A 12207-nucleotide genomic window follows, 5' to 3' on the forward strand; every position below is an offset into this window, starting at 1 on the left:
TTTTCCTTGGTTAAAAGGAGCATGAAGAGCAAATTACAGGACTGAACTAAAATTGGAGTATTGCTTCAAGGAAATGGACATCCGGGACAAAATCAAAATATTTTAAACTAATAAGAATAAGTTCATAAGTCATAGGAGCAGAATTAGGCCATTCGGCCCATCAAGTCTACTCCGCCATTCAATCGTGCCTTATCTATCTTTTCCTCTCATCCCCATTCTTCTGCCTTGTCCCTGTAGTTTTTGACACTCTTCCTAATCAAGAATCTGCCAATGTCCACTTACGGTAATAAATACCCAATGACTTGGCCTCCACACCCACCTTTGGTAATGAATTCCATCGATTCATCACCCTGACAAAAAAAAATTGTCCTCATCTCCTTTCTAAAGGTAAATCCCTTTATTCTGATGCTGTGCCCTCTGGTCCAGAGTCCAATAATACAGGAAACTTCCTCTCCACATCCACCCTATCCAGGCCTTTTGCCATTCGGTAAGTTTCAATGAGGTCCACCCTTACCCCGCTAAACTCCAGCGAGTACAGGCCCATTGCCGTCAAAAGCTCATCATACACTAACCCTACGTGGGGTAGGGGCCCATTAGAAATGAACAAGTTTAAATGGAAATGGAATGGTAATGCATGGGAAGATACAGAAAACCTGCAATTGTGGAACAGATAGAAGCAAACGGAAATCACAAAATAAGCAATAACAAACAGCAACAAGTCAAGTCAAGTCAGGTTTATTCGTCACATACACATACGAGATGTGCAGTGAAATGAAAAGTGGCAATGCTCGCGGACTTTGTGCAAAAAGACAAACAAACAAACAACCAAACAAACTACAACAGAATCACATATTATTTTACATATTAAATATTGTGGGCGGAAGGAAAAAGGTTCTGTAAAGTTAGTCCCTGGTGAGATAGGAGGTTACAGTCCGAATGGCCTCTGGGAAGAAACTCCTTCTCAACCTCTCCGTTCTCACAGCATGGCAACGGAGGCGTTTGCCTGACTGTAGCAGCTGGAACAGTCCGTTGCAGGGGTGGAAGTGGTCTCCCATGATTTTATTGGCTCTAGAGTTGCACCTCCTGATGTATAGTTCCTGCAGATAAGCAAAGCAGTTTGTTAGAAAACAAATACAGTAATTATTACTGAGGCATGCTTAATTAATTAGGATTTGAAATTAAATGCGTGTCGCCCTGTGACCGCGTCAGCTTCTTCCGGGTGCTCTGGTTTCCTCATCCCAAACATCCCAAAGGGGATGAAAAAGTGGGATAAATATGGAATTACTGTGAGCGGGAGATTGATTATAGCCATTGACTCAGTGGGCCAAAGAGATGTTTCCAGGGTTGTATTTTTAATTTAAACTGAAACCATTGATTGTGCAATAACTTTGGTTTCAATGTACTGAAGATCCAGGATTAATGTTTGGCTTTAGCAGGGAGATTGTAACGGTTTCCAATCATCCAATGTTGAATACAAATAGCTGCATAATTGTGGGCAATAAAGTGTCCCGGAGCAAGCCTTTTGGGACCAGAAACCACAGTTCTCTATGCCTTAAAATAGTTATGGATGAGGACAGGGTGGGCCCACAAGTTGATATTCTGAATTGGGCCAAAGCCAACTTTGATGGGTCAGATCATAACTCACTAAAGTTGATTGGTTAAGAAAGAACTACAGATGCTGGAAAAATTGAAGGTAGACAAAAATGGTGGAGAAACTCAGCGGGTGAGGCAGCATCTATGGAGCCAAGCAATAGGTGACGTTTCGGGTCGAGACCCTTCTTCAGACTGATTCAGACTAAAGTTGATTGGAGTAGTTTGTTTGCGGGCACGGGGACATCTGGGAAGTGGAATGCTTTAAAGGTGCGATTATGAGAGTTTAAGGCATGCATGTTTCTGTTAGTGGATGACAAGGAGGTTGGGAATAAGGAAGCTTGGATGACAAGCAAAATTAAGGCTCGGGTCAGGAATAAGAAGGAGGCATAGAGCAGGTATAGGCAGCTGGGATCAAGTGATTCCCTGGAGTAATTTCTGGAACTGAGGAACCTACTTGAGACGGAAGTCAGGACGGTAAAAAGGGGGCAGGAGATAATATAATCTGGCAGATAATATTAAGGAAAATCCAAAGAGATTTTCTAACCAAGGTCATTGAGTATTTCTCCAGTTTTTACCATGACGAAAGACATGAAGACTGGGGAATTTGGAAAATTAACAGAAAATGAACTTAAGGACAGTATGTGTCATGGTTGAGGAGGTGCTGAATGCCCTAAGGCGTATGTATGTAGATAAATCTCCCAAACCTGATCAAATATATCCGATGCGACTGTGGGAAGCTGGAGAAAAAATTGCAGAATAATTTCTGAGATGATGGAAGAATGGAAGATGGCAAATGTTGCACCTCTATTTAAGACAAGATGCAAGGAAAAACCTGGGAACTGTAACGTCTGCGGTTGGGGAAGCGTTCTGAGAGCTACGATATATATGCAGTTATATTCATAAGCAAAGGGTGATGGTTAAAGGGTGTTTTTTAGATTGGAGGCCTGTAACTAGTGGTGTGCCTCAGGAATTGGCGCTGGGCCCATTGCTATTTGTGGTCTATATCAATAAATTGGATGAGAATGTACAAAGCATGATTGGTAAATTTGCAGATGGCACTAGAGTGGGTGGTATCATAGACCGTGAAGATGGTCATCAAATATTACAGCAGGTTCATGATCAGCCCATTAAGTGGGCTGAGGAATGGTTAATGGAATTTAATGTAGACCATTGCAATGTGTTGCATTTTCGGAAGTCAGACTAGCACAGGGCCTTTACTGCGAATGGTACAACCCTGGGAAGTCTTGCAGAGCAGAGGAATCTAGGAGTCCGGGTTCCCTGAAAGTTGTGCCACGGATAGATAGGGTAGTATTGAGTACCAATTGGTGCCAATTGAGTACAGGCACCTCGTATTTTACACGGGAGATACAGATTTGAAAAGCAACATGTAAATCAAAAAGTGCATGTCAAACATATGCCACTCGACTACGGTGCCTATTGAAATAAATGAGCGTAAATCACATCACACAACGTTATAAAGCTTTCCCTTTAACTAAAATGCATGATGCCAACCATTGGAGCATAAAACTGAGAAAATTACCCATTTGTGATCCATAATGAGAAAAAACTATATCCCAAAGGTAGATACAATGAAACATGTAACCTAACAGCTGCAGGCAATCATTTGAGTTGTCTTTCTGTTCACCAAAACTGAACTTACAAGATAACTTTGAAAGCTGATATGTAAGTTTGCCAAGCATAAAGTTGAGGGCGTTATTTGGAAAATAGGAGTGCTTGAATTAAAATTCGGGAGCAATTAGACAAGCATGTTATTCTATAAAGGCATAAATGAAGCATGCGTAAAACACAAGGTGCCTGTATAGAAGTTGGGATGGCATGTTACAGTTGGTGAAGTCACATTTGTAGTATTGTGTTCAGTATTGGTCACCCTGTTATATAAGGATGTCTTTAAGCTGGAAAGAGTGCAGAGAAGATTTACCAAGATGTTGCCAGGACCTCAGGGCCTGAGGTATAGACAGAGGGCTAGGCAAGCTAGGTCTTTATTCCTTGGAGCACATGAGGCAGTGGGGTGTTCTCATAGAAGTGTATAACATCATGAGGGCTGGATGCATAGTCTTTTACCCAGAGTAGGGGAATCAAGAACCAGAAGACGCAGGTTTGAGGTGAGAGAGGAAAGATTTAAAGATTTAATAGGAACCTGAGGGGCAACTTTTTCACACAGAGGGTGGTGGGTACATGGAATGAGCTGCCAGAGGAAGTGGTTTGAGGCAGGAACTATAAAAACATTTAAAGAGCATTTGGACAGGTACACTGATAGGAAAGGTATAGAGGGATATGGACCAGTGACGAGCATGTGGGACTAACGTAGATGAGGCATCTTGTTCGTCACGGACATGTTGGGCTTAAGGGTCTGACTCCATGCTGTATGACTCTGTCGGGAATGTTTATATTTGCATATATTATAGCCCAGGAAGAGATAACAGGACCACATAATTAATAATTTGTTAGTACAAGGTGTCATGCCGGGGAAATGGCATATAATTTACATAATGCCACCATTTAAAAAGAGATATAAGAGAGATATGATGTGGCCACAAACTCTAGACCCATCAGCTAAACATTGGTGATTAGGAACAATAATGAAATCTTTACTTTGACAATAACAAATATAATAGCCAGTCGCCAGCAAGGAAGAATCTTCTTGATTTTAGAGTGGTAGCAGAAATAAATGAAAGGAAGAGGTAAGAGTGAGTGGCATTTTTACATTTAGTTTAATGGAATAAAGTTGGACACAGCACTGTGGCACAGCCGGTCGAGCTGCTGTCTCACAGCGCCAGAGTCCCAGTTCCACCCCAACCTCGGGTGCTGTCTGTGTGAAGTTTGCATGCTTTCCCTGTGACCGTGTGGATTTCCTCAAAGTATTCCAGTTTCCCACACCTCATAAATGTGCAGGTTTGTCGGTTAATTGGCATCTGTAAAATTGACCCCAATGTATAGGGAGTGCATGAGAAAGTCGGGGTAACGTGGAACTAGTGTGAACAGGTGATCGATGGTCAGCATGGACTCAGTACAACAATTACACCGTTTCCCTGCTGCATCTCTAGACTCTAAACATGAAAAGAACACGAGTGTAGAGGACCAAGGCTGTGGCGGTGATTATTCTGTTATATTTAGCTCTGTTGTGGAAAAGAGCAACATAAAACTGGAGTAAAAGCTCTAAGTTGGTGAGACCAGTTACAATAGAATGAAAACACTCAAAAGTGAACTGAATATCAATATCAGAGCAATTCAAGAGAGAGAACCACAGATTCGGCTGTTTGTAAAAAAGATAACAGATGGAACGGCCACATCTAGAGAACTTGGATAAAGACAATAAGAGGAGGCAATAAAAGGAAGTTTAAGTCAGATATCATAAGGTCGTAAGATCATGTGATAGGAGCAGAATTAGGCCATTCGGCCCATCAACTCTGCTGCGCCATTCAATCATGGCTGATCAATCTCTCCTTTCTAACCCCATTCTCCTGCCTTCTCCCCATGAGCTCTGACATCTGTACCCGGTCATATCATGGCCCTAGCCTACTTTTAGAACGTAGATTTTTTGTAAATCTTGAAAATTGATCTTTTTTCCAGGTTAAGATGCTGCCCACTCCAGCTAAATTTCATTACATCTTTAATCTGAGGGATCTATCTCGCATCTGGCAGGGAATGCTGCTCATTAAAGCGGATGAGTGCTCCAATGTAGAAACACTGCTGGGTTTGTTCAAACACGAGTGCAACAGGGTCATTGCAGACAGGTAATGACGACATCATGCAGATAATGTAGCTAACTTTACTTCAATGGAATTGGCTTAATTTCGTCTTGGAATTTTCCAAAACTACTAACAGTTAAATAATTGCAAAATAGATGGTAGTTTATTTCGAACTTCGGTTAGGATTTACTTGCATTAGGAAGAAATGGGATATTAGGGGCATTGTCTGTGGTAATAAGTTGATTGAGTTTTTAAGGGGATAACGAAGGTGATTGATAAGTGTAGGGCAATGGGTGATGTCTCTGAGCAGTGAGCAGGTGCTATAGACCTGCATGGGAAGGTAGACACTCCCGCGCCAACCAGTCTCGGGCAGATGGGGCTCATCAGCCTGGGAAGGCAGTCCATCTAGGAGAGGGAAAACTCTGATTTAAAACCTCCACTGCCTTGTGGCCATATCCAGTCATGGAAAAGGCTCCAGGAGTAACCCTCAACAAAATCCGGAGTCGGAGCCCCTAAGGCAGTTCGTCGTTGTCTACAACCGCGCTCTAGCAACTCCTGCAATTACAATTACAATTACAATACCGTTTATTGTCATTTGAACCTCAAATGAAGTTCAAACGAAATTTGGGTTTCTGCAGTCATACAACAAGAAAAGAACTAAGACCCACAATTAACACAATTTACACAGACATCCATCACAGTGAATCTCCTCCTCACTGTAAGGCAAAGTCTTGTGTCTCCCCTGCTCTCCATTCTTCTCCCGATGTCAAAGCCCCCGGCGGGCGCTGGCAGGTCCCGCGGCTATTAAGGCCGCGCCGGCCGACCCTGCCCTGGGTCTTGATGTTGGAGCTCCTGCAACGGCGCTGGTGCCAAACTGTTACGGCCCTGCTGTTCCTTTGGATCGATCAGCGACGTGGGGAGGGGGGCGTGCTGCATGGGCAACAGCCTGTCCTCCATATGACATCGCCCAGGCTTGCATCTGACCACACATCACCTGCAAACTAGGATGCATCGCCCATGGTCAGTCATGACCGAAGGGGGCCAACTAAAAACAAAAATGGGAAGGCAGTCCATCTAGGAGCGGGAAAACTCTGATTTAAAACCTCCACTGCCTTGTGGCCATATCCAGTCATGGAAAACGCTCCATGGATTTTACATGGATTTTACTGAGGTGTTTGATTAGGGTCCGCATGATAAGCTGATCTAGAATATGGGATCCATGGTGACTTGGTAGTCTGGATTCAGAACTGGCTAACGCAAAGAAGACAGAAGGTAGTGGTGGAAGAATGTTATTCTAGTTGGAGGTCTGCGAGCAGTGGTGTTCTGCAGGGATCTGTTCTTTACCTTTGTGTAGGAAAGAACTGCAGATGCTGGAAATAGACACATAAAGCTGGGACAGGCAGCATCTCTGAAGAAAAGGAATATGTGACATTTCAGGTCAAGACTCTTCTTCTGACTGAGAGTCAGGGGAAAGGGAAACGAGAGATATAGACAGTGATATAGAGAGAAATAGAACAAATGAATGAAAGATATGAAATAAAGTAACGATGGTAAAGGAAACAGGAAAGGCCTAGGTGAAAATTAGATTCAGACAATGAGACTCAACAAGACGACTTTGAAGCTGGTATAGACATAGACATAGAAATTAGGTGCAGGAGTAGGCCATTCAGTCCTTCGAGCCTGCACCGCGATTCAATATGATCATGGCTGATCATCCAACTCAGTATCCTGTACCTGCCTTCTCTCCATACCCTCTGATCCCTTTAGCCACAAGGGCCACATCTAACTCCCTCTTAAATATAGACAATGAACTGGCCTCAACTACCCTCTGTGGCAGAGAGTTCCAGAGATTCACCACTCTCTGTGTGAAAAAAGTTTTTCTCATCTCGGTTTTAAAGGATTTCCCTCTTATCCTTAAGCTGTGACCCCTTGTCCTGGACTTCCCCAACATCGGGAACAATCTTCCTGCATCTAGCCTGTCCAACCCCTTAAGAATTTTGTAAGTTTCTATAAGATCCCCTCTCAATCTCCTAAATTCTAGAGAGTATAAACCAAGTCTATCCAGTCTTTCTTCATAAGACAGTTTTGACATCCCAGGAATCAATCTGGTGAACCTTCTCTGCACTCCCTCTATGGCAATAATGTCCTTCCTCAGATTTGGAGACCAAAACTGGACGCAATACTCCAGGTGTGGTCTCACCAAGACCCTGTACAACTGCAGTAGAACCTCCCTGCTCCTATACTCAAATCCTTTTGCTATGAAAGCTAACATACGGTTCACTTTCTTCACTGCCTGCTGCACCTGCATGTCTACTTTCAATGACTGGTGTACCATGACACCCAGGTCTCGCTGCATCTCCCCTTTTTCCTAATCGGCCACCATTTAGATAATAGTCTGCTTTCGTGTTTTTGCCACCAAAATGGATAACCTCACATTTATCCACATTATACTGCATCTGCCAAACATTTGCCCACTCACCCAGCCTATCCAAGTCACCTTGCAGTCTCCTAGCATCCTCCTCACAGCTAACACTGCCCCCCAGCTTAGTGTCATCCGCAAACTTGGAGATATTGCTTTCAATTCCCTCATCTAGATCATTAATATATATTGTAAATAGCTGGGGCCCAGCACTGACCCTTGGGGTACCCCAATAGTCACTGCCTGCCATTGTGAAAAGGACCCGTTTACTCCTACTCTTTGCTTCCTGTTTGCCAGCCAGTTCTCTAGCCTCATCAATACTGAACCCCCAATGCCTTGTGCTTTAAGTTTGTATACTAATCTCTTATGTGGGACCTTGTCGAAAGCCTTCTGGAAGTCCAGATACACCACATCCACTGGTTCTCCCCTATCCACGCTACTAGTTACATCCTCAAAAAATTCTATAAGATTCGTCAGACATGATTTACCTGTCGTAAATCCATGCTGACTTTGTCCAATGATTTCACCATTTTCCAAATGTGCTGCTATCCCATCTTTAATAACTGACTCTAGCAGTTTCCCCACTATCGATGTTAGACTAACTGGTCTGTAATTCCCCGTTTTCTCTCTCCCTCCCTTCTTAAAAAGTGGGGGGTTATGTTTGCTACCCGCCAATCCTCAGGAACTACTCCAGAATCTAAAGAGTTTTGAAAGATTATTACTAATGCATCCACTATTTCTGGAGCTACTTCCTTAAGTGCTCTGGGATGCAACCTATCTGGCCCTGGGGATTTATCGGCCTTTAATCCATTCAATTTACCCAACACCACTTCCCAACTAACCTGGATTTCACTCAATTCCTCCAACTACTTTGACCCGTGGTCCCCTGCTATTTCCGGAAGATTATTTATGTCTTCCTTAGTGAAGATGGAACCAAAGTAGTTATTCAATTGGTCCGCCATATCCTTGTTCCCCATGATCAACTCACCTGTTTCTGACTGTAAGGGACCTACATTTGTTTTAATTAATCTCTTTCTTTTCACATATCTATAAAAACTTTTGTAGTCAGTTCCCTGCCAGTTTTCTTTCATAATCTATTTTTCCTTTCCTAATTAAGCCCTTTGTCCTCCTCTGCTGGTCTCTGAATTTCTCCCAGTCCTCTGGTATGCTGCTTTTTCTGGCTAATTTGTACGCATCATCCTTCGCTTTGATACTATCCCTGATTTCCCTTGTTATCCACGGATGCACTACCTTCCCTGATTTATTCTTTTGCCAAACTGGGATGAACAATTTTTGTAGTTCATCCATGCAGTCTTTAAATGTCTTCCATTGCATATCCACCGTCAACCCTTTTAGAATTAATTGCCAGTCAATCTTGGCCAATTCACGTCTCATACCCTCAAAGTTACCTTTCTTTAAGTTCAGAACCATTGTTTCTGAATTAACAATGTCACTCTCCATCCTAATGAAGAACTCAACCATATTATGGTCACTCTTGCCCAAGGGGGCACGTACAACAAGACTGCTAACTAACCCTTCCTCATTACTCAATACCCAGTCTAAAATAGCCTGCTCTCTCGTTGGTTCCTCTACATGTTGATTTAGATAACTATCACGCATACATTCCAAGAAATCCTCTTCCTCAGCACCCCTGCCAATTTGATTCACCCAATCTATATGTAGATTGAAGTCACCCATTATAACTGCTTTGCCTTTGTCGCACGCATTTCTAATTTCCTGTTTGATACCATCTCCAACTTCACTACTACTGTTAGGTGGCCACCAGCGTTTTCTGCCCCTTAGTGTTTCGCAGCTCTACACATACATATTACACATCCTCCAAACTAATGTCCTTCCTTTCCATTGCGTTAATCTCCTCTCTAACCAGCAACGCTACCCTACCTCCTTTTCCTTTCTCTCTATCCCTCCTGAATATTGAATATCCCTGGATGTTCAGCTCCCAGCCTTGGTCACCCTGGAGCCATGTCTCTGTGATCCCAATTATATCATAATCATTAATGGCTATCTGCACGTTCAACTCATCCACCTTATTACGAATACTCCTTGCATTGAGACACACAGCCTTCAGGCTTGTGTTTACAACGCTCTTACCCCTTATACAATTATGTTGAAAAGTGGCCCTTTTTGATTTTTGCCCTGGTTTTGTCTGCCTGCCACTTTTACTTTTCACCTTGCTACCTATTGCTTCTACCTTCATTTTACACCCCCCCTGCATCTCTGCTCTTGTACCCATCCCCCTGCCACATTAGTTTAAATCCTCCTCAACAGCACTAGCAAACACTCCCCCAAGGACATTGGTTCCATTCCAACCCAGCTGCAGACCGTCCTGTTTGTACTGGTCCCACCTCTCCCAGAACTGGTTCCAATGCCCTAAAAATCTGAATCCCTCCCCCTTGCACCATTTTTCAAGCCATGTATTCATCTGCAATATCCTCCTATTTCTACTCTGACTGGCCCGTGGCACTGGTAGTAATCCAGAGATTATTACCTTTGAGGTCCTACTTTTAAGTTTATCTCCTAGCTCCCTAAATTCATCCTGTAGGACCTCATCCCTTTTTTAATCATATCGTTGGTGCCAATATGCACCACGACAACTGGCTGTTCACCCTCCCCCTCCAGAATGTTCTGCAGCTGTTCAGTGACATCCCTGACCCTTGCACCAGGGAGGCAACACACCATCCTGGAGTCTCGTTTGCGGCCGCAGAAACGCCTATCTATTCCCCTGACAATTGAATCCCCTATTACTATTGCCCTTCCACTCTTTTTCCCCCCCCCTCCTGTGCCGCAGAGCCACCCATGGTGCCATGAACATGGCTGCTGCTGCCTTCCCCTGATGAGCCATCTCCCCCAACAGTATCCAAAATGGTATACCTGTTTAGGAGGGAGATGACCGCAGGGGACTCCTGCACTACCTGCCTACTGCTTTGCTGACTATTGGCCACCCGTTCCCCTTCTGTCCTCTTACCTTTTACCTGCGGTGTGACCAACTCACTGTACGTGCTATCCACGACTTTCTCAGCATCGTGGATGCTCCAGTATGAATCCAGCCGCAGTTCCAATCGTTCAATGCGGTCTGCCAGGAGCTGCAGCTGGAAACACTACTTGCAAACGTAGTCACCAGGGACACCGACCATATCCCTGATCTCCCACATGTTGCAGGTTGAGCAAACCATAGGGACAATCTCCACTGACATATCTTACTCCCAAATTAACTCTATATTAAATATTAAAAAACACAAAACTTTATCCTTTAAACTTTACTAATAAATACTGTACACTTAACTCCCAGAATCCTTAACCTGAAGGCAGAAATGTAACAATGTAAAGCCGGTCCTCTTCCACTAATCAGAGGCTTCCACCAGACTCCTTCTCTGGAACGTTGCCGATGTTGGTGTACTTACAACGCAGTTACTCCTCCCCTCGCACCAACGGCTCCCTGGACAGTATGACTTTGGTGGGGGAGGGATGGAGAGAGAGGGGATACAAGGGTTACTTGAAGTTGGAGAAATCAATGTTGTAAGTGGCCCAAGTGAAATATGAGATGCTATTCATCCAATTTACTTTTGGCCTCACTCTGACAATGGAGATGGCCTAGGCCAGAAAGGTCATTGAGGGAACGGGAAGGGTAGTTTAAATGTTTGGCAACCAGCAGATCAGATAGGTCCAGGCGGACTGAGCGAAGATATTCCGCGATACAATCGCCCAGTCTACGTTTGGTCTCGCGATGTACAGGAGTCCATCACCTTGAATAACAGACACCGTAGATGAGGTTGGGGGAGGTGCTAGTGAACCCTGCCGAACCTGAAAGGACTTTAGTTGTTTGTAATATATATGCTTATGACTTGGATGTAAATGTGGATGTGTTGATTAATAAGTTTGGCACAAAATTGGTGGAGTTGTGGACAGTGAGGCTTTCTGAGGATACAGCAAGCAGTATATAAATTAGTTCCAGATATAGGTGGAGAAATGGCAGATGACGTTTAATCTGAGCAAGTATGATGTTTTGCACTTTGCGAGATAAGATGTAAGAGGAAGGTGTACAGTTATTTGCAAGACACTTAACAGCATTGAGGTGCAGAGGGATCTTGGGGTTCAAGCCTATTGCTTCCTGAACTGGACAACACAAGAAGGGGGTCGAATGATAAAGAAAGCATATGCCATGCTTGCCTTCATTGGTTAAGGCAATGACCATTAGAATCAGGAAGTCATGTTACAGCTTTATGTAATTTTGATTAGGCCCCATTGGGAGTATTGTGAGCTGTTCGGATTGTTCCATTAGGATGTGGAGACATTGGAGAGGGTGCAGATGAGGCTTTCCAGAATGCAGCCTGGATTAGAGGGGATTGGCTATACGGAGAGGTTGGACAAACTTGGATTGCTTTATCTGGAGCTTCAGGGGAGACTTGATATGAGGTTATAACATTTTGAGAGGCATGAACAGAGTAGGCAGTCAGAACCTTTTTC

At 43.7% G+C, this 12207-nt stretch overlaps 1 protein-coding gene across 1 annotated transcript in view; it reads left to right on the forward strand.

Moving 5' to 3' along the window:
- The window catches only part of LOC129697689 (dynein axonemal heavy chain 8-like), a 474747-nt gene that overhangs the window by 299490 nt on the left and 163050 nt on the right, over nucleotides 1-12207 (forward strand). The window contains exon 60 of the mRNA XM_055636398.1: nucleotides 5185-5348. Coding sequence (XP_055492373.1) covers nucleotides 5185-5348 — 164 coding nt within the window. The remainder of the gene's footprint in view (nucleotides 1-5184; nucleotides 5349-12207) is intronic.

The sequence above is a fragment of the Leucoraja erinacea genome, chromosome 5 (assembly GCF_028641065.1).
Source record: "Leucoraja erinacea ecotype New England chromosome 5, Leri_hhj_1, whole genome shotgun sequence".
Classification (NCBI taxonomy): domain Eukaryota; kingdom Metazoa; phylum Chordata; class Chondrichthyes; order Rajiformes; family Rajidae; genus Leucoraja; species Leucoraja erinaceus.